This window comes from Pholcus phalangioides, unplaced genomic scaffold (genome assembly GCF_987345545.1).
Source record: "Pholcus phalangioides strain wild (caught in Gottingen) unplaced genomic scaffold, Ppha-v1.0 ptg000001l_1, whole genome shotgun sequence".
NCBI classification, from domain to species: Eukaryota; Metazoa; Arthropoda; class Arachnida; order Araneae; family Pholcidae; genus Pholcus; species Pholcus phalangioides.
In genome coordinates, this window is record NW_028301594.1 from 29,838,557 (window position 1) to 29,860,665 (window position 22,109).

Below are 22,109 nucleotides of genomic sequence, written 5' to 3' on the forward strand. Positions count from 1 at the left end.
CATTATTGCTCTAGATTTGAGAGCTGCTTATGATTCTGTGAGGCATGATTTGCTCATTGCCAAATTAGCCCGCTTGGGCTTTCATGGTAAATTTTTAACTTGGCTCTTTAATTATCTCTCGAACCGTAAACATGTCATTCATTGGAGGGGTTCCATATCTGGTGCCTTTGCTCCCAACTGCGGTCTTTTACAGGGTTCTACCCTCTCCCCAGTACTTTTCACCCTGTTCACATTAGATATAACCTCATATATTAATTCTGACATTAAGTTTTTTATGTATGCTGATGATATTTTCCTTCAGATGAATGCGTTAGATGGGAAGTATGCTGAGTTCAGATTGATGAACACCTTGCCTAACATTCTCAGATGGGCTGAAAATAGTGGATTGTGCATCTCTCTATCCAAATCTCGTTTTTCTATTTTTTCACGGAGACGACCTCCATACTTTCCTTCTTTCAACATTAATGGCGAATCCATTCCGTTTGATCCGTACTTGAAAGTTCTGGGTGTTCATCTGGATTGTACTCTCACCTGGAAAAAACAATTATCATCTCTGCGTTCTAAGGGCACTCTATATTTAAACATTTGTCGCTCCATCTCTCACTCATCAAGAAATATTCCTTGCAAGTTCCTCAAACCTGTGCTAATGAGCATCATTGGAGGTACCATTGGTTACGGAGCTGTGGCCTGGTTTAATGCAGCCAAATCTTCTCTCACCAAGATAAACACAATCTATAACTCCTCGATGAGATCTATCTTAGGCCTCCCTACGTCAACTCGCATAGATAAACTCAGAACCATTCTCGCCCTACCCTCCTTTCAGGATTCCATTCTCTTCAGGATTGGGTTATCTTGTATTTCTGCCACAGCCTCTCCCACGCAGGGTCACTCTAACCATATAGATTCGGGTTTTTGTCGCCTCTCGCCATCTTTGGCTAGGAAAATATCACAGTTCAATAATACCATTGGTTTTTCCCACAGGTCCATGCTGCGTCCAATTTATTCTTTTTGGCCGTGGATACCCTCAAATATCTATTTCATATCGGAGGGTCTTAACTTTCAAAAAACTAAGTCTACCATCCCTTATCAAACAATATTCCAAGAGTACATTGAGTCTCTGCCGCTGAATGCTCATGTAATTGCTACGGATGCGTCTAAATCATCTCAAGTGGTTTGTGGAGCTTTCTGTTTGGTTACAAAAGTTATCAAGTCTTGGTTCATTAATAAAGACTCCTCAGTTTTCACTGCGGAGGCCCTTGCTATTACTTTAGGTCTTAGATCCTTCATTCAATCGTCTAATTCTTCAATATTCATATTTACGGATTCCAAATCAGTCATCATGGCTCTCGACAATTTCTCTATTCATTCATCTACGGTGACTCACCTACTGTATGCTCAACTGGTTCATACTAGTTCTTTGGTTAACAGCATATCACTAATCTGGGTCCCAAGTCATTCGGGCATTGCCATTAATGAAACTATTGACAATCATGTTCGTACTGTAGCTTCTACTACTGTTGATCTTCTACCTTCTAGCCTTTATGTAGAGGACATTCGTTCTCTTTACTATCGCCACTTCAAGGAAAATATTCGCAATGCTCTTTTCTTATCTATTCCTGAGTTTAGCTCCTTCTATAACTGCTGCCAGAACTTCTCCCCTTTGTTTTCGAATAGAAGGTTGGAATGTTTATTTTACAAACTTATTTGCAATAGAGCTCCCTTGAACGAATACCTACATCGTATTAAGAAAATGGCTAACCCTCTCTGTCTACAATGCAAGATTCCTGAAACTTCCTCTCACTTTTTGTTTTCTTGTATTAGGTTCTCCCAGGTTCGGTTCTCAACTTTTAATTCTCTTTCTCCACCAGTTAGGTGTTGGTCCGAGTTCTGTTCAGGCAGACCTGAGAACATTATCTGTTGCTTTGAGAGGTTTGTTACCCTTAGTCAACGATTTTCTTGAGTTTTTATTTCTTGTTTTTTTTCTCTCCCCCTCTTTCTTTCTCTCGTTTGGTTTTTTGTCCTTTTCTACCTTGGTTGTTTGGTTTCATTTTTTGTTACCACACACTCATCCAGGGACTCCATGTCATCATATCATTTTAAAGCGGCTTAGCATCGTCCCCTAAGCCTGAAGACTTCTTCTCCATCTCATATAACATCTCCATCTGCGTTTGTTTCGTCTGGTTTGTGTTTTTTTTTTTTTTTTTTTTTTCTTTTTTTCATACCCTTCTGAAGAAGAAGGAAGAATGGAAATTGCTGAAATTTCTATGTGTTCTGTGATTGTTGAAAGCTCTTTCGTTAGTACATTTTTATAACATATTCTATGCTCTTGTGGAAGTTTCTTTCTCTAACAGGGGATGGCCCGAAGGCATAAAGCCCTGTATAATTGAGGAAGAAGAAGAAGAAGAAGACCCTGTTGGCTGTCAAAATAAACATTTGCGGATAGGATATATCTTGTTAATGATTTAAAAGAGTTTTAATCCCCTGGCTGTGAGAAAATTACCCTAATAATTAAGCATCGGAGAAAATTAATTAGGATTTCAAACTTCATCCAATCGGTCTTAAGAAATAGAGGAGAAAAGGAAAAAAAGATGGCCGGCCTCCTTGCTCAATTAGGCGGAAATCCCTTCAACACACCTGTTGGACAGAAAATTGGTGATCAGTTGTTTATCTTAATTCGATTTACTTTCATTTCTTGATAATGCTGTGATGACATTTCATTTCCTTAATCATTTGCCTCGCGTATTCGCATGAGTTATGTTGATGGGAAATACTAGTGATACGCTGTGAGAATTGTTTCGTAACATTTAAAGACACATTTTCATCTAAAGGGTTTAACTCTTGTTTAAAAGTTTCCTTTTCGTAACTTCGATCGCTGTTTTAAAAGAAAAAACTCACCGCTGAATGGTGAACTGTTTAAAAAAGTTCATAATTTCATGCTATGTCAATTCAAAGAGCTGTCTCTATGGCTCTCACAATCAGTAGGCTGACAGTGCTCAAGCGTGTGAGCCTGGGGATCGAATTTATGTATGTTTTTTAATGGCAGAGGATACGTATATGGAGCCAGATGTTTATTCTGTGTGCGGCAGGAGACTTACAGTGAGGTCACGCTCCTTGCCGGATCTTTTAGAGAGGCGTAATGCCGGTCGTTTATTCGATGTAAAGCATCTTATAAAGGAGGTATTATGGGGGGGCTAAAATTTGATACACAGCAGATTTGATTTAGTCAAGTTACCAGCTTTTGAAAATGATGAAATAATAACCGCATCTATATTATAATTAGCGCAATGAGATTTTGCTTTTATTTTGTCATGACAGCTCGCTGATCCACCACCTCATGCAGCCAATGCATCATGACTGTTCGGCATCGAATGTAAGTAATTATAAATTAGCTGTCATGAAGACTCGTGTTGAGGCAGCCTTCCAGGGATGACTGTACTCTTAGTATCAGCTTTGAATACAAGTGAAAACAAAGAAAAATAAATTGGTAATGTTCCAAAAAAATCGAAGATGTAAGTTAGGGAAAAATCAAAGGGGAAAAAATAATAGAGTAGTGACTGGGATTCAGAACTTAAGCCTTCGTACTACCAGATCTGCACTCTTACAAATCGGGCTAACCGGAGTCCTAATTTAATTTATCAATTCTTGAACATCTACTTGTCACTAATATGCATGAACTCTCAGAATGGACACTCACAGAAGTGATGTCAGAATTTCTAACGAATCAGCACATGCCGGAATGCGTGTTGCAAGTGTATGCTTGGCCCTAACGTATTTATGTTGTCAAGTTCCGCTTGTTTCATGTTCATGCTGCCATCTGGCTTCCATTTTCTAAAGTAAAGATGGGAATGCTTGAATGTTCTGCATTGTTCTGCAATCAGCCTTCAGCTGACTGGAAATGTTCTGCAGTGAAAATCACCATATAAGATGGAAATGCTTGATAAAATATGAAAATTCAAGTATTTCCATCTTATATGGTGATTTTCGCAGCAGAACATTTCCAGTCAGCTGAAGGCTGATTGCAGAACAATGCAAAACATTCTGCTTTAAAGTGTGGCAGTAGTATTATCTCATGCACTGAGTGCCCAAAGTAAAAGTCACTATACTTTACACAGTGTTATACTAACTGTGAAGGTCTCAGAGTAAGTTTTGTGATGAGTTGTTTCGGTTGGACCTTACTGGGATCCACAATATTCTATGTAATAACAAAATGCAGTCTTTGATGTATTCAATGGCCATATTTATCTCTATCTATGGTTCTGTGAAAGTGGGTTCTTTATTTATGGAATATTGTTGGCCTAAAGGCCTATTTAAGAGAATGCGGCTGATTTACACACAGATATTTTGTAACATTAAACAAGAAATCAGTGATCATGGGAGAGTCAACAATAGTGGAGGGGAGTTTGGTATTAGGAAAGAAAATGTATTTAAAACTGTTAGAGTAGAGACAAAAAATAGGTTTTAATTTTTTGGAATGGTCAAGTGTATTGGAGATGTAGGAGGGCGTAGTCAGAATTCTCCGATGTATCAAAATTTAGATGACCGTGAGTAATCTTATAAAGCATGGCTAATCGAGAGATAAGTCGGTCAGTAATGAGTGGGTGGATTAAGTTCAAGTTTAACATCAGAAACAGAAATAAAAGACCAGCAGTCATGAATAAAGCAAGCTGATTTATTTTGGATTCAAGTTCGTCAATATTACTGGAGGTGTGAGGGTCTCAGACCTCAGCTACATATGAAAGAACGGGAGAAATATAAGTTCGATAGCAGAGAAGTCAGACTTCTTGAATGGAGTGTTTGAGGTTGCAACAAAGGAAGAAAAGTTTATTTGGGCGTTTCCGGTAGATATAATCAATATGATTATATCTACCGGATCCAATGTAGGTCAGCCGAGATTATGACACCCAGGTATTTAAATTGAGGAACTTGTGGGATATGAAGGAAACAGTAATTTTCCGGATATTATGCTGAGGTGAGCTCGGAAAGAAAAGTCATTACGTCTCCGCCGGGACTCGAACCCAGGCCCTCTTGCATACCGGGCAAGCATGCTACCATCTACACCACTGGAGACACATGAATCTGCCTTCCTAATTTCACGCACTGTGTCGTGAGGCGCTGAAGTAGAGGCATTAGTAGCCTCTCTTAACTTCAGGAAATGGCCCCCGGGTGGGACATTTAGAGAGATATAGATGGATTTTTTCTCAGCCAGAGATGTCAAGGAAACAGTAATTTTCCGGATATTATGTTGAGGTGGGCTCGAGTTGGGATATGGTTACATTATTGATGAAGTATGAGAATTTGAGGAGGAGAGATTCAGGAGAAGCGCTCATGGAAACTGTTTTAGAGCTGTTGATAGGCATATGCCAAAATTAGCACCAGTCTGAAATGGAAACTAGATTACATTGTAGAATTTCTTGATCTGACTTGATTAATTCAGCGGTAAATTACATAGTCATCAGCAAAAAATATAATGGTATAGTAGAGGGTCTCAGAGAGATTGTGTGTTGTATGAGAGATTTGTATATTATAAACAATAAAGGTGAGAAGACCGCTTCCTGAGGAGTACCTAAATTTACAGTGGTAAATGCTTCTAACAATTTGAGCAATTGTACATTCGGACCACGATTTGAAAGTTTAAGGAGAAGTCCATTGTGAGGAACTTTATCATAGGCTTTAGAAAAGTCCAAGAAAATTATATCGGTTTGTAACTTGTTATCAATGGCTTTGGAAAAGTCATTTGGAAAGACAGTTGGGATGTAGTAAAAAGGAATCATTTGAAGCCGTGTTGAAAAAAAAGTTAATGGGGGTCTAAATGGGTGCAGATTTCCTTTGCCATAATGTTTGAAAATCTTATAACAAATAATTTGCCCTGAAATTAAGGTGAGTCAGAGAGTGGACTGGATTTGTGAATGGGGATAATTTTATTGATTTTCCAATTGGTGGCGAGGATGGCGGTATTTAGTGAGACATTAGATAAGATTAAAAGATAATCTGAGATTTCTTCAGCGCAATATCATCACTAAATTTGACTGTCAGTATCATGGCAATAAAAAAATTTCAATTACCATTTTTTAAAATATTTATTTAAATAATGAATTGCATAATTAAAATTCAATATTTTTAACTAGCTATAATACATTGGCAGCGCCGGGTATTCTTCAATTACTCAGAGGATTGAAAAAGTGGCAATTTATCCCTTCCCCAACTAGCACTCATAAGTCTCAAGCTTCAATCAAGCGTCTATAGACTTTATTAGATAGGAATTTGCATAGTGTTGAATTTCTTCCTTGATCCATCAAAGACCTTGAGGAAATAATGATATTAATTGAGGTAGAAATAATTGTGGAGAAAATTTCATAACCTCATAGAAGTAATATGTTGATCATGGCCCCCCACATCCTGGAGCCGGGCCCCCAGGCCAGAATTTTATGCGGGCCCCCGATCAGATTTTCACGGGCCCCCTTTATGATGAATTTACAGCGTGAAAAAACAAAAAAGGTAAAAATCTTCCTGGGCCCCAAGGCTGGAGCCTTGTCAGCCCACCCCTTGTGGGGGCCATGATGATGATGAATGCATGATGTAGTTCACACATTGAAAGAGGTCCAATGAATGATCTGGGCTTAACGAGTCGAAAAATTTTAGACACCAGCAAAATTTCTTAAAAGCTAAAAGTTATTTTGATCTCAAGAAAAATGGCCCTAAATAATGATTTTCTCGACTTTTAGACTTTATTTTCTTTTCCTGTGTTAAAAGACACGTGTCACGAACAAGACATTGTGATAGGAGTTTGATGCTATTTGCATCCATTTCCAAAAGGCATTTGATAAAATAGACAAATTTTTACTGCCGAGTATTCTAGTTGGCATGGGTTTCCCTGATAAAATTGTAAGGATAATTCAAGTACTGCTATTCAGGGCCGCAACTGGGGGGGGGGGGGGGGGAGGGGGGGAGTGTGGAAGCAGTTGGGTCTGGTGCCACAAGTGCTGGATTGAGGGGGGGGGGGAAACAAAAATTCCATCCTTTGAACCTATTCAATATTATAAGGGGTGCCAAAATGCATGCTTTCCCTGGCTGACCAAGCATCTAGTTGCAGCCTGCTTCTATTAGAGAGGGTTCACCAGATTTGCCTAGCGAGCGTCATGTCCAGAGAATGATAGGTGTCAAGGGGAGTCATCAGTTTTAGTCCCAATATTATTTACTTTATGCACTTACGATATCACTCGAGCTGTTTGTCATCCATCCCTCTATTGTAATTTGCTGATAATGTGAAGTTATATTCTCTCTCTAGTAGAGAACACTAGTTGCCTAAAATTAGCATGGCAGCAACTTTTCTGGAGTTGCCAGTATAATTTCCGTATTTAATTACTAAAATAACAGATAAATGCATTTGGGCAGATGTGCCAATCCTGAATAGTATCGACTTGGTAATGAAACGTTGCATCAAGTAAATACATGTATGGATTTAGGTATTGCAAATGAACTGCATCTTGGATTTTACTGAGCATTATCATGGCATGATTTGCAAAGCTAATAGAATTTCATACATATATGTATGTCGTACCACAAATGTGATGCACATATGTTGTCATGCGCTTTCTATACGTACATTAGTCCGACTCTCGAGTTCGGTTCACAAGTTTGGAACTCTTACAAAATTAAGGACATAAAGCTCTTTGAAAAGTCACATAGGTCCTTTACCAAACGAATAGCTGGCTATTTGATATAGAAGACTTGATTATACAATAGACTTGAATTTCTGGGTTTGCACTCTCTGGAATGGTGTAGAATCACTGCAGATCTGAAGATCTACCATCAAGAGAACTGTTTTTGTAGATCATGAACAGATGAGCCAACCTACCTGGGCATCACTTTTAAATAAGAATACGAAGGGCCACAGAAGAGATTGCTAGTTCCACATGTATAGATGCTGTGTTGAGAGAATATGAAACTGTCTGCCATCAGAACTTGTATGTGCCACCTATGCAAGATTTGCTTCCGCTATTGAAGATAACGATCTGGCTTCATATGCAAATTGTTTTCCCTTCTGATTTTTATTTTTTATTATTTTATGAATATTTATTATTACTTTTCCAGTGTAAATGCATTTCATGCTTTCTGTGGTTGTCATAAATAAATAAAATCAGAGAAAATATTATTTCACTCACAGACTCCAATTCAGCAATCGCATACAGAAAAATTTTAGGCACGATACTAATTTTATAGAAAGGCATGGTGACTTGCCCCCCTTGTCAAGTCCAGCTATAGAATAGAGAGTCTTAACTTTTGTGTTCATGAACCCTTTGTACCAATAAGATGAAGGCTACAGAACCCTTTACAAACAATATTCTGAAGATAATATCACAAATCACATATGAGGCAAAGTTAGACAATAGATGCTGTCCTGTATCCATACTCACAAGTCACACATTTTCAAATCTTTGAGGAAATCATTTGATTGGAAGTTTGTGTATTTGCATTTCAAAAAATTTAGCACATTAAATAAATTGTTTTATTCTTATAGATGATGGGATACAATGTGGAGATGAATAAGTTATTGTCTTTTTTATAGAACAAGCAACAGATGGATCATTAGCCTCTGAGAATTGGTCCTTGAACATGGAGATCTGTGACATGGTAAATGAGACTGATGAAGGGTAAGAGGGACATACTTTCCATTTTATTATTTCTTCTAATCTGCATATGTGGAGTTTGACCTCATTGTAATTTCTCCCGTGGAGATGAAATAAAAATTAATAAGCTTAATAATGAGTAAATCTAATTTAATAATTATGCTTGTAGAGACCTTTAGTGGCTCTATCTAGAACAAGGATGCTCGACATTTTAGAGAATGGGACCCATCTTCATTGATTTGGAAACATGTCGCAGGCCACTGAATTAAGTGATCTGGAACACACTGGTCACTTAAGTGATTTGTAAATATGCCACGGTATCCTTGAGTGATATGTAAATGAGCCACAGTACCCTTGAATTATTTGTTAATGTGCTGCTAGTCACCTAAATTTTCTGTAAATGTCTTGTGTTACCCGTGACTCACCTGTAAATGTGCCACGAGTCACTCAAGTGTTCTGTAAATGGGCCAGGAGTCACTCAAGTGATCTGTAAATGTGCAACGAGTCACTCAAGTGATCCGTAAATATCTCGCTGGGCACTCAAGTGATCTCTAAATGTACTGTGAGTCACTTAAGTGCTCTAGAATTATGCTGCAAGTCACTCAAGTGACCTGCCAATATGTTGCGGATCACATAAGTGATGTGGAACTGCACCACAGATTACCCAAGTGATCTGTCAATGTGCCATGGGACAACACTTTAGTGATCTAAAATAGTACTGAAGGTCACTTAAATTAGCTTAAATGTACTGCGGGTTATTTAGGCATTCTGTAAATGTGTTGCACATTACTCAAATGATTTTAAAATTTGTCCTGGGTCACTTAAGAGATCTGTTTATGTTCCCCCCTGGAATTTAATTTTTGTGTATTTTTCTAGGCCAAAAGATGCTGCAAAAGCTATTAGACGAAGACTTCTACAAAATGCAGGGAAGAATTATACAGTTGTAATGTATACATTAACTGTATGTTGATCTCCACTTCCTTTTAATTTACCTATTCATACCATTTGTCAAGCTGTGCTTGTGCAAAAATTTCTGTCCTGTAACCTGTTCACACCGGAGGTACACATATGTGCCATTTTTAATGATTCTTTTCTCAATACCTGAGGTACACATGTGTACCTAATTCAAATGGTCCTAATAAAGATATCGACTCAATTAATTTTTTTTTCTTTTGGGCATTTTGACATATGAACACAAATCAATCAAAACAAACTTTTTAATAGTTTTGGTTCAGGTGTGAAGAGGTTATATAAAATGACAAACTGGGGTTGCAATTAAATGCTGATCTATATTTTACATTGGTGATTTTAGCTCATAGATATCATTTTTGTTTCATGAAACAAGGATATTAGATTTCCCCTAAAATAATATGCAAAAAAATAGAATGATTCTTTTTTTTTGAATATACAAATGGTTTAATACTGACCATCTTTTGCATTCAAATTTTAAAATATATGCATAGCTGCAGATAAGTGTTGATGATTTCGTTGAAAGCTATAAATCATTGTTCATTTAGTTTTTTTTGTATTTTATCTGAAGGTCAAATGGTTAGCGGAAAAAATCCAAATTTTGCTTCAGCATAAAATAGTTTTTTTTACGATAAATGTTTCATTACCAAAATGTATTAAATTCAAAGTTTTAATTTCAGGTGCTAGAAACATGCGTTAAGAATTGTGGAAAACGTTTCCACTTATTAGTTACTCAGAAAGACTTCGTGCAAGATTTAGTAAAGTTGATTGGGCCAAAGAATGACCCCCCTACTGCTGTACAAGAGAAAGTCTTGCATCTGATACAGGTATTGTTCATACCATATGTTTCTAACCAAAATTGTTAAGTCATTTTTTATTTGTGATGTATTTTACATTTTCCTTTGTTGAAGACTTGTCATTTCTCTAATTCTTCATTTTTTAAGAGTTATAAAGAACTATTATGACTTATCATTGGAATTAATGTTTTTTGTTCATAAAATCAATAAAATTCATATATTTCTTAATGTATACTACTTCTTTCTAGTCTTGGGCTGAAACATTTCGTGCAAATCCTGACATGCAAGGTGTGGTACAGATATATACTGATTTGAAGCAAAAGGGTATTGAATTTCCCTCACCAAATGTTGAAACGTTAGCACCTATTCATACACCTTCTCGTGTGAGTATTATGCACTTCAAATACTAGTAGGTTTTTTTGTAAAGTGTTATTTTAAACCAGTGTGTTTTCCAATGTGGGCAAACTTCCCCTCCCCTCAGGGGTGGGCAATAGAATGAATGGCCCAGGGGGCAGTAGAAACTTTCTATTCAGTGTAAGATCCTATGGGTTGGCTTGAGTTGGGGGCGATGAGAAGAAAAATTTTTTAAAGGGGCAATGGAACACACAGAAGTTTAAACCATCTAGGGTTTTGCATCAGTAGCCAGGAAATTAAAAGTGAACATGTTCGACAATATTTTTAGCATCATAGCAGTCATTAAACATCAATAAAGATAAATAATTTTATATTTAATTAAATTCACCGATATTGTAATCCCATGTGAAGTACATATTTTTGTCACGAAATACTTGTGAATTTTTGTTTCTATTCAAGATTCAAAAGTTAGTAGTGCATATTGTAAGAGCAATATTTAATTCAGCAAACCATGGCTATATTTCTCAAATGAAAAGTAATTTTGAAATAATGGGTAAATGAAATTAGTCTATGAAACAAAAAAAATAAATAAATAACTACAAAACAAAAAAAATTAGTGGAACAATAAAAATTTCATCTACAGTCGAATCGCTTTTTAACGAATACCATTATAGTGAAAATCTTGTTTTAACGAACACTTTTCTAATCTCCCAGATAAGTTCATATGGGAATGATGCAAATACCCAGAATTCCTTTATAACAAAATTTTGTTATAATGAAATGATTTCTCCGGTCTCTTGGAGTTTTTATAATGGGATTTGACTATATTATCACTTAATGATTGTTACTTTCTGACACTTTTGAATTGATGTATTAATAAATTCTTTTTTTTTTTCTAAAATAAGGTATATTTTTGTGAGAACACATTTTCTCTTCTCTCCATCATGTAGTTTATCTAAGATGAATTCTCATTTTAATTTCTCATTCATTTTATTCTTTTGTATTCAGAGTGTACCAATCACGCAACCACCAAGGACACAGCCAAAAGAATCTGTTATTCCTGTAGTACCACAGGTACAGAGTGATAATAGCTTTTCTTTTTTCTCTCCTGTGTGTCATATATGCAAAAGCATGATTACCACAGAATTTCTGAGTTTGTGAAATTTTTCTAGTTCATTCTGTTATTTTATTGGGACCTCATTTTTATTTGTTTAATATATGTTAGCTCCTAAAAAAATAGAGTTTTTAAAAGTTTTGTAACTTATCAAAGAGAGAATTTTGTTTTTGGCCTTATGAAGCTTTGTTTTTAATCTTATAGGTTACACCAACTTCAACTCCTTCAACTAATCTACATCCTCAACAGCTGGCAAAATTGAGGAAAGAGTTGGATATTGTCCAGGGTAACATGAGAGTGTTTGGAGAAATGTTGACAGAGTTGACTCCAGGGAAAGAGCTTCAAAGTGATATAGAGCTTTTACAGGTGAAGACTCTTTTACCTGCTCAGACGTGCATAGTCGAGTTATTAGTTACAATTTTTTTTTCCTTGTTTTTCAAATTTTAATTGCATTGGTTTGAAACAGTTTCAGGTTATAGTGCCTTTGAAAGTTTTTTTTTAAACTGAGTTGCAATATGAAAAAAAATATCAACTTCCACTGCAAAGGAGCTCAATCATTTCAGTCTATGGGCCTGATACACAAAAGATCTATACTTGTAGCACAAGTTTGGTGTACTTATCTTAGGTGGTGTAGTACTTTTTTTTCCGCCCACCTTTTGCTGGTCAGAGGTTGGGCACCCTGTGTTTACATTGTATCACAATTGACATGTTCAAAAGGAAATATGATGCTTACTGCAGGAAAATTTGAAAAGCATAATGAAAATCAGTCTTTATAGGCACTTTAATTTGATTCCATGAATTTTTTTTCTCTATGCTAATTTTGAACTTTTTTACTATTTTTAAATCAATTTTTAAAATCTTTAAAGTGATGGAAAGAAAAAATAATGTTCCTCATTCCAGGTTATGAGGGTGAATAAATTTTATATGTAGTTTAGACAATTTTTTTGCTTTAGGTTAAAATTTTCTATTTTTCATTCATCTAGATGAGATTTTTATGTGCCTCTTTTATTCTGATGCATTTGTAACTGAAAGGATTTGAATCTTAACCTGGAGGTTGTTGTGAAAACTACACTTGTTACTTCACTTTAATCTTTCACCAATAAACTCTTTATTATAAACCGTGATGTGGTGTTTGTTTTTGTTTTCTGTTAGAATTTGTGTGTTTTAAGAAGTCATAAGTATGCTTTATGTGTGTATTTTTGAAATGGCTTTTCATTTTCAGGACCTGCACAAAACATGTCAAAGCATGCAGAGTAGAATTGTCGAACTGCTAGATAAAATTGGAAATGAAGAGATCACTGGTGAGCTTTAAAATAAAATTTTGATAGATATTTGAAGGGAAAAACCTTTCAAATTGATTCTCCTGAATTCAAATTTGTATGCTTATCAATTGTTATTTAAAGATCTATTGTAAAGTTTTGTTGCCCATCCCTATGGAAGTACTTCAGTATCTTGCAAAGGATGTGAGGCCGGGTGAATCTGGTCATGTCATATGGAGTTTTGTTAGCTTTGTTGAGTGTCTAACCATATGTGTTCAGATTCAGCATCAAAAAACATGCATTCATTTATATCAAACTATACTTCTTGAACAACTTTAATTTTTTAGGAGAATTGCTGCACGTGAATGATGAGCTTAATAACCTTTTCTTGAGATATGAGCGCTTTGAGAAGAAACATATAGCTGTAACTCAAGGACGTTCCCCAGTTCAGGTACTCATATGCATTAATGTTTTTTATGACTTTACAGCAATAACAGACATATTACTGCATTAAATATTTGCAATTGACAGAATAATTAACTCCTATAGCCATATTAAATCTCACATACTTATTAGTTTGCTGATAGTGTTTGATGTGGAAAGTATTTATTCACCGTCTTTGGCAACAGTCGTTAAGGTAAACAAAGAAAGGACTGTATCCAAACCATACTAATATTAAAATTTTAAATCCTGTATAAAATTGATTTTCCTTTTGTTTTTCCTTGGTTTAATAGTAACCATATAATTTGAGTTTTCTTGACTATGTCAACCCTAGATATTAGAGTGGTTATGATATCAAAGCTGAGGGCAAAATTATTTTAGATTTTAATAATGTGCATTTTCTCTAAATCACCCTTAAAGCAAAAGTAAACAATGAGTATCAGTAATGATTAATTGTAGCATTTTATGAGGCAGCTTTTATATTCATGTTTGAAAAATGAGTGTTCTCATACTCCCATTAGTTTTCAATGAAGTATTATGTATCAGTTTGATAAATGTACATGTGCCTATAAAAACATCATTATAAAATTTTAACTTGCCCTCAGAGCCCTGAAGAACCAAAGCCATTGATTGATCTAGATGGCAGCACTGGCAATGAACCTGACATAACTTCTCAGTTAGGAAGTTTAGGTATGTATGAGTAGAAATAAAGGTTGTGGTTTTTTTTCCCATTTGAATGCGCTTGAACATTGAACAGGATTTAGACTATCAGCATGATCAGACTGATAGTCTAACATTCCATTTATGAGAACTCCATCACTATTACTCGCTTGCAAACAATTTTTTTATGTTTATACAAAAATTGCTGCATTTTCAAGACAAATAAGTTCAATTGGTCGAATGGTCGATGCGTTTCGGCTCTTCAATGGAGAGCCGTCATCAGGACCTCGTGGTCAGAATTCACACGAATCAGTCGTGGAGGGATGATGTTTATGTCTGGTCGTCCGGAGAGTTCGCCTTTGTATTTGCTGAGAGAGTGGTCTTTGGATGCGAATTGGGGAGCCATCTGTTGCAAAGTGTTGAAAGTTTTGTCACAACTGAGGTTAACCTCATTCAGACCAATTGAACTTATTTGTCTTGAAAACGTGGCAATTTTTGTACAAATTAAAACCAGGCAAAGTTTCTAATTTTTGTGATAATATTTTTTTATGATTTGCTGAAAGAAATACAAAATACAAGGCCACAACAGGCAAAATGCCCAGCGAGATAGCTGAGAAAAAGGTGCCCATAACAAATATGAATGTTATATATTTCTAAAATACAGCAAATCGATTAAAGGCGAAATTGTAAAAACTAAAGACTATATGTTCATGATAAAATATAATACAATTCCCATAAAATATATTTATGTTTTGCCTTATTCTAAGTATGGATAGCTTCTCAATTTACCCCAACATGTTTATCGTAGAAGAAAAGAATCCTTGTATAAATATGTATTCTTTCATGAAAAAATATTTTTAATTTCTTTTATTTATTTTGAAATTCTGATTTTTAATTGTTAAATATTTTTAGTTGTTATTTTGAGAACTGTTTTTTGAATTAATTTGTGTATTTTTTTAATCAGTGAACATTTGACCATCCAAAGCATCCAGCACAATTAGAAGGAAATTAACACCTCAGCTTCTACCTAATTTAAATACTGTAATATATCCTACCATATTATTCCTTTAAAAAAATATAAATTTCTTGTTACCTGTATTTATTTTTATTCTAATCTGTAGTTGGAATAAAAGCAAATACTTTTTAATAATTTGTGCAGAAAGATAATTCTTAAAATAGATATTTTACAGGTGCAGTCAGGAGCGTCAGAATGTTTTTGAACCTGTGGGTGCTCATTTTTAACTTTATATAGGAAATTTTGATTTCTGAATCAATTCTGAGATGCTTGTACCTATGTCACAAATTGCTGTGTATGGTTGATTACCCATAGCATCCCCGGTTCTTATGCCACTGGGTGGGAGTAAAAGAATAGAAATCTTTCTTTAAATGTGACCACCAACCCTTTCAATTCCTTGAAATTTTGTTATTGGTTAATAAAATTGGCATATGTGGATTATAGGATGACATTTTCTCTCAAAGTATCAAACTTCGAAAATCTGTGTATGTGGATTATAGAAGTTAAACTTCTGTTTCAGCTTTGAATTCAGCTAATGCAGAGTCTTCACCTGTAAAGAATGCTGCTGCACAAAATACAGTAACTAGTGATGAATTTGATATGCTGGCTCAGTCCCGAACTTTGGAACATAGAAAAATCAGGTCAGTTGTCACACAAACCATTGTTTTTACTTTTGCTCTTTTTATTTCTTTTAAGAGGAATATATATCTGATTTTTTTTTTTTTTTAATACACAGTATCTGTTGGCAGCTAATGTTCAGTAAAAGCAATATTAACTTGAAAAAAGGGACCTTTCATTATCAAGAAAGATTTGAATTTAACCAAAGTAGTAAAAATTATCCAATTGTGAAAATTATACATTTATTTTTTTAACATACTAACAAATTAATTTATCATTGTCAGTTATTCAGTCCAGTCACCATTGTGGGGGAGCTGCAGTGTTTGGTTAATAGCCAATGTTCAACAATCATCCTATAGGTCTTTCTTTCTTTTAAATTGAGCACAACTCTGGTATATTGCCATGGACAATTTACTACCAAATGAGTGTTGCCAGAAGTGTGCATGTGTACCTAACTGTGTGATCTCGCATCTAGTGTTGTGCATGAATTTTTAGGGCTGCTGTGTGTAGGTCTAGTTTCTCGATTCAATTCCTCAACATCTTATAACAAATCAGCTTGGATGAGTTTATATATTCAAAGTTATATATCACATATTTTCTCACTTTATGTTTTAAAAGTTGAAGCATAAAGTGGGACATGAATATTTGTTGTAAATTGAATAGTAGTTTTCATAAATGTTTAACTTGTTTTTTAATGCAAATGATAAAATACATAAATTAGTGGGTGTATAGGACCAACTAGTGTTTTGATGTTCCATGTGTTAATATATTTTAATAACTTTTTTCAGTGGAGCAACACCTACTGCTGGTGCTATTGCTGCTGGTGGCGATTCAACAACAACTCAGAATCCAGTCGTAAGCAAATATATTTGTTCTTAGCATTTATATATTTTAAATAAATATTTTTCCCTTTATTTTATCAGAGATAAATACTCAGTTTGGGTAGTCTTGAAGCTATAACCTTAGAAACTTCATTACGATTTTCATTAAAATTATGTAAGATGTTTCTTCAATTTAAAATTAAATCCATGAGAATTTTCAAAACATCTCTGAAGTACTATTTATAGTCAATTTCTTACTTTCCTCATAATCTTTCATGAAAAATATATCAATTGAAATGTGTTGATGGAAAAAAAATCAAATACAGTAAAAAAAATTAGGGAAACAAGTGCATAACAGAACTAAAATTGATGTGAATATGGTTTTTGGCTAAAGAGCCATGGTCTTCTCATTTTCCCCACGGCTGTTGTTTAGTCATGAGTATACAGTCAGATTGTAGTCACAATCACATAGACCTGACTGGACCCAGTCACTTCTATGTAAGTAAAAAACAGTAAATTGTCTCTATGGCAATAAACGGGAGTTGTATACAGTCACTCAAGTACCATGGCCCTCAGACAGTGGAGACTGGTAGGGCTCCGCCCTAGAAGCCTGCAATGAATTTTTTTTTTTGCACTATAAATTTACTATATAAATGTAAATATCTGTAAATATCTAATAAATGAAAATATCTGGCATGGAGGCTTGCCACTGAAAGATCCCAGCTCTAAAATCTGGGAAGCCCTTGGTCTAGTGGAATTCAAACTGCCAGAAGCTTAAACTTATTGAAAATTTTTATTTTATATGTGACTGGTAGTGATCCATGTATTTGACTAGTTGACTAGCTGTTACCCGCAGCTTCGCTCAGGTGGATTATTTGGTTATCTGAAAGTTACTTGCGATGTAGCATTTGAACGTCTTGTGACACACACACACACACACACACACACACACACACACACACACACACACACACACACACACACCCCCCCGTTGAATTTTCAGAAATCTGGTCTTAGTGGGTGTCTACATTATAAAATATAATGCTAACCAAATTTCAAACAAATTCATTTATAAACTTATTTATAGCTTTCAGCGGTTGCAGCTCGCCGCCATGATACCATATAACCTTTGAATCGCCTTATGACCCCCCCCCCCCCCACTAGAGGTTGAAATTTGAAAAGTCCCTGCTTAGTGAGTCTTCACATCATAAAATATAGCAACTGACTAAATTTCATGTTTATAGCTTCAGCGATGATTGCTCTATATAACTTCCCCCACCAACACCATTAGTTGAATTTTGAAAAATCTTTTTTTAGTGAGTCTCTACATTACAAAATAAAAATACTGGCAGAATTTCATATTTTTCACTTCAATGGTTTGGCTGGATGTGATTTCTCTATATAACCTTTGAAGACCCCCTTATGACCCCCCCCCCCCCCGGGGGTTGAATTTAAAAAAAAAACCTCAGTGTCTTTTTGTCATAAAATAAAACTACTGACCAAATTTCTTAAATATATCTTTATCGGTTTCGGCTCAGCGTGATTTCTCTATATAACCTTTGACCTTTGAACCCCCTTAGGGGTCGAATTTAAAAAAAAAACCTTCTTAGTGAGTCTTTACGTCATGAAATAAAACAGCTGACCAAATTTCATGTTCATAGCTTCAGTGATTTCGGCTCGGTGATGATGAATCAGTCAGGACATGTTATTTTATATGTATAGATTAATGATTTAAATGTTAGAAAAAAATTCTAGTACACATTTTAGTGTACTTCAGACTATTACATATGTTGTTATCTAGAATAATTTATTCTTATTGCCTCAACATTTTTTTTAAACATATTTATTCACGTCTTGTGTAGATTCAGAATGAGCAGGATATCCAAGAGATTGAGCGATGGCTTCAAGATAGAGTAAGATTATTTTCTACTATAATAAGTAGAGAAAGATCAATCTATTTATTGTGCTTATAATTTTATTTTTACCCACAAAATTATGAAAATTTTTTATGACACTTCGGGATATCATTGAAATAAAAAAGAAATATTGGATTGGATTCATCGTATCTCAGTTTGAATTATGCAGGTTTCAAAAGTTGATTCCAAGAATACATCATGTCCATGAATCTTGGTGTATCAAAGTCATTAATTTTCATGATTGGTTCCCAAAGTAACAATTCAACAGTTGTTCCTGTCTCAATTTTTCAGTATATTCATTAACATAATCACACTTTCTCAATGTTTTTATATGGTTTTTTATTCATTAAAATGTATTAAATGGAAGTTTAACTGTCTACTTATTTCCTTTATTTTGTGCATGTGCTTGCTTCATTGCACACTTGTGCTCTTTGGTTGGTAAATAATTTTTTTCTCTTTCAGCCTTCAGATGAAAATGGGGCACCACAAGAAAATGCGTTCTCGAATTCCGGTAAGTGTTTGTTTATTTTTTTATTTTTTTCAAAATTGTTTTTAGTTAATTATTTGTGACTATTATTTTTTTTTTTTCAGTTTAATTGTAAGCCAGATTTAATTATATTTATTTTCAATTTTTTTTTACCAATTTCATTTTACAAGCATTTCATTTTTCAGCATATAATCTGCAGATTAGGTATAACATCAGTGATTATGTGAACTGGAAATCAATGATATATAGGGGGTTCACAACCTCCAGACCTTTGACCAAATAGCAACAAAAAATTGTATTCTTATGAAAAGTACAAATGCACACAACATTTTAAATGCTCCAGTCTGTTGCCCGGTACATGTACCCATCTAAAGTATCTGATGGCAGCTCTTTCTGCTCATGTAAAAGGGTAAATAGCTAAAAATCTTTGTAGGAATAGATCACTATAATTTTCCTTAGAATTCAAAAGTACATTTTGGGCAAACAAGGCTGAAAAGAAAAATCAATAGATAATTTCAATATCCACATAGAGAGTAATTTACATTGTGTTTGAAGATTTCGGGGGAAAAAAATAAGCATGCAGTTAATCAGTTTTTCCACTGGCATATTCATCAGTATCCACTTAGTCAATTTTCTACAGGAATCTGGACAAGACAACAAAAACTGATCCACTTCACCAGTTCATCCTCTTATTCGGCATCCACTTACCCGTATATGTGACCACATACACAATACAAAAATAAAAACAGTGAAAATATTTGTTATACAAAAACTTCATTACATCCATACTGGCTTGATAAGCATAGCTAAGCTATACAAAATTCACAGGAAAAGTAAAAATTTCATTATATGTGAAAATTTCATTATATGTGAAAATTTCTTATATATGTGTTCGTTATAAGTGAGTATCGTAACTTACATTACTCTATGGGTCGCAAAGTCTTGTCCTTATATACCTTTTCCCTTTTGAACTGTTGATGATATTTTTATTCATGGAATCATGTCCATGAATCTTGGTGTATCAAAGTCGTTAATTTTCATGATTGGTTCCCAAAGTAAAAAAGATTACTCAACAGTCTTATAGCTTTTTTTTTCATCCATTTATCTAAGGCTGAACAATGAATAACAATGCAGAACTGAATCAGAAGAATTTTTATGTAAAAGAACAGAATCATGCAGCTACTTTGGATGAGATATATTTCAATGTTCATGAATTCACAACCTGTATCTATTTAATTTTTTCCTTCTCCATCTCTCTTATCAAGTTTAAAGATAATTTTTTGTTTTGTTCATTGTACTGATGGAGTCATATTTTTCAGTTATTTTTCTTTATTGACAGTTCTGTTTTTGCATGTGAAAAATTTTCTTTGTTTCATTCCCATTTATTGCATGGAATTTTTTGTTCTATTATTTTTCTGTAAAAAAATTAGAATTCGATCGTTTTTTGGCTGAACGAGCTGCTGCAGCTGAACATATGCCATCTACAACGAATACAGAACCAAAGCGCCCTCTTGGTAGCAGCTCTACATAGAATAGAAAGCAAAATAGCACACTCACAGAAATCAGCACAAATTTTATTAACTTGCAAACATGTTCAGAAAAAAAAGGTAATTCCCAAAATACTATAAAACAAAAGTTTCATTTATTTTACATATCTGAATTTCCTTCAGAATTCAGAAGAACAAAATTTGAATTAATCGTTGCATTGTACTTATTTTAAATTTTGCAGTTTAAAACATGAATACACAATATTTGAGTTATCGTCATCAATGATAATGTATTAATGATTTATTTTTTAAGTTTCTACAAGCAGGGTCGCAACTAGCGGGGAAGGAGCAGGCAGGTCTGGTGCCCTGGGTGCCAGACCAGAGGGAGCACAAATTTTTTTTATTGGACAACACAACACATAAAACATACAATAAAACAGAAAAACACAAAACAATAAAACTGAGAAAAACACAAAACAATAAAACTACACAAAAGTTACATTACGATGATACACTGTGACCCCAAGGGAATGATGGTCCTTCTCTCCATTCCCTCTTTAACCTCTCCTTCAATATTACTGGGGATGCCAAAATGTGTGCTTGCCCCAGCTGACCTAGCAACTAGTTATGGCCCTGTTTACAAGTAAATTTTCAATCAACACATATTATTAATGAGGTATCATTTTCTGAGCTTATATTCATATTATGTCATTTCATTTGTAAGAATTTTTTTATTTCTTAATTATAAATAAGCATGTATTATTATGACTTTTTTAAACCAAATATAATTCCTTTTTTTTTTTCTTTTCCATGTAGTGAACAATGTTGCACTCCAGAAAAAGACATAGACATTATTTACACAAAAATATAGAAAAAAAGCTGCTATATATATATATATATATATACATATTTACATACAACAGTGGGCTTTCTTTACCTTCCCTTAATATATACTTTGCGTTTTCTGCTCATTTTATTCTTATGGCTTAGAAGGTGTTAAAGATTGAAATTTATTAACACATGCATGCTTAGTCATGCCATGTAAAGTGACGTGTAAATTATATTTAAAAAAATGTACATGTCTGTAAAATTGATAAGGGCATTAAAAAAAAGAATGTGATCTGAAGCTGAATATTGTGTGTATATAATATATGTGAGCATTGAGGCCCTTTGTAATTACAAGAAAAAAAGATCTGATGAATATATATATTTTCCCCCTCTTTATAGGTACTGTTGTTTAGTGTGTCAGGGAAAAAAATGTATATGAAAGCAAATTAATTTCTTAGGCTGCTATTTTATCATTTTGGGCAAGCTCTCATACTTTTTTGTTTTTGGTATGTATGACTGCTCTGCTTCTCATTTTTTAAAGGTAGTTGAATTATTTTATTGTGTGAGTTTTTAAATTCAGGCTGAAAATGAAACTATTAGGAATTAGACTGAAATCTAGAAATCTGTGATTGGACAAAAGATGCCGAGTCCAATCACAGCCTTTTAGATATGATGTCCATAAGATATCAGTTAAAGTCCACAACAACCAATCAGGG

At 34.4% G+C, this 22,109-nt stretch overlaps 1 protein-coding gene and 1 non-coding gene across 3 annotated transcripts; one reads left to right on the forward strand and one right to left on the reverse strand.

The window, feature by feature from the left end:
- The first annotated feature begins 2,407 nt into the window (after positions 1-2,407).
- On the forward strand, positions 2,408-21,813 carry LOC149090325 (TOM1-like protein 2). 2 transcript variants are annotated; one of them, XR_016192918.1, is made up of 16 exons: positions 2,408-2,652; positions 8,567-8,651; positions 9,504-9,588; positions 10,277-10,423; positions 10,642-10,776; positions 11,756-11,821; positions 12,066-12,227; positions 13,084-13,162; positions 13,468-13,571; positions 14,167-14,251; positions 15,757-15,877; positions 16,643-16,709; positions 18,538-18,588; positions 19,054-19,102; positions 20,509-20,685; positions 21,382-21,813. XR_016192918.1 is itself a non-coding variant. In XM_089234152.1 (15 exons), the coding sequence occupies exons 1-15, from the start codon at positions 2,589-2,591 to the stop codon at positions 21,411-21,413; spliced, it is 1,332 nt and encodes a 443-aa protein (XP_089090278.1). In that variant the 5' UTR covers positions 2,460-2,588; the 3' UTR covers positions 21,414-21,521. The 2 variants fall into 2 exon arrangements, 1 of the variants encoding a protein (XP_089090278.1); XM_089234152.1 differs by lacking the exon at positions 20,509-20,685 and having other exon boundaries at positions 2,460-2,652; positions 21,382-21,521.
- Positions 4,995-5,068, reverse strand: TRNAT-GGU (transfer RNA threonine (anticodon GGU)). Its single transcript has one exon. It is a non-coding gene; the product is annotated as a tRNA-Thr (tRNA).
- Positions 21,814-22,109: the final 296 nt, after the last annotated feature.

Excerpts from the sequence above, each read along its gene's own strand:
- LOC149090325 (XM_089234152.1), top strand. The coding sequence starts at position 2,589 with ATGGCCGGCCTCCTTGCTCAATTAGGCGGAAATCCCTTCAACACACCT. Across the intron at positions 10,424-10,641 it reads AAGTCTTGCATCTGATACAG|TCTTGGGCTGAAACATTTCG; the intron begins GTATTGTTCATA and ends ACTTCTTTCTAG. Across the intron at positions 15,878-16,642 it reads TTGGAACATAGAAAAATCAG|TGGAGCAACACCTACTGCTG; the intron begins GTCAGTTGTCAC and ends AACTTTTTTCAG.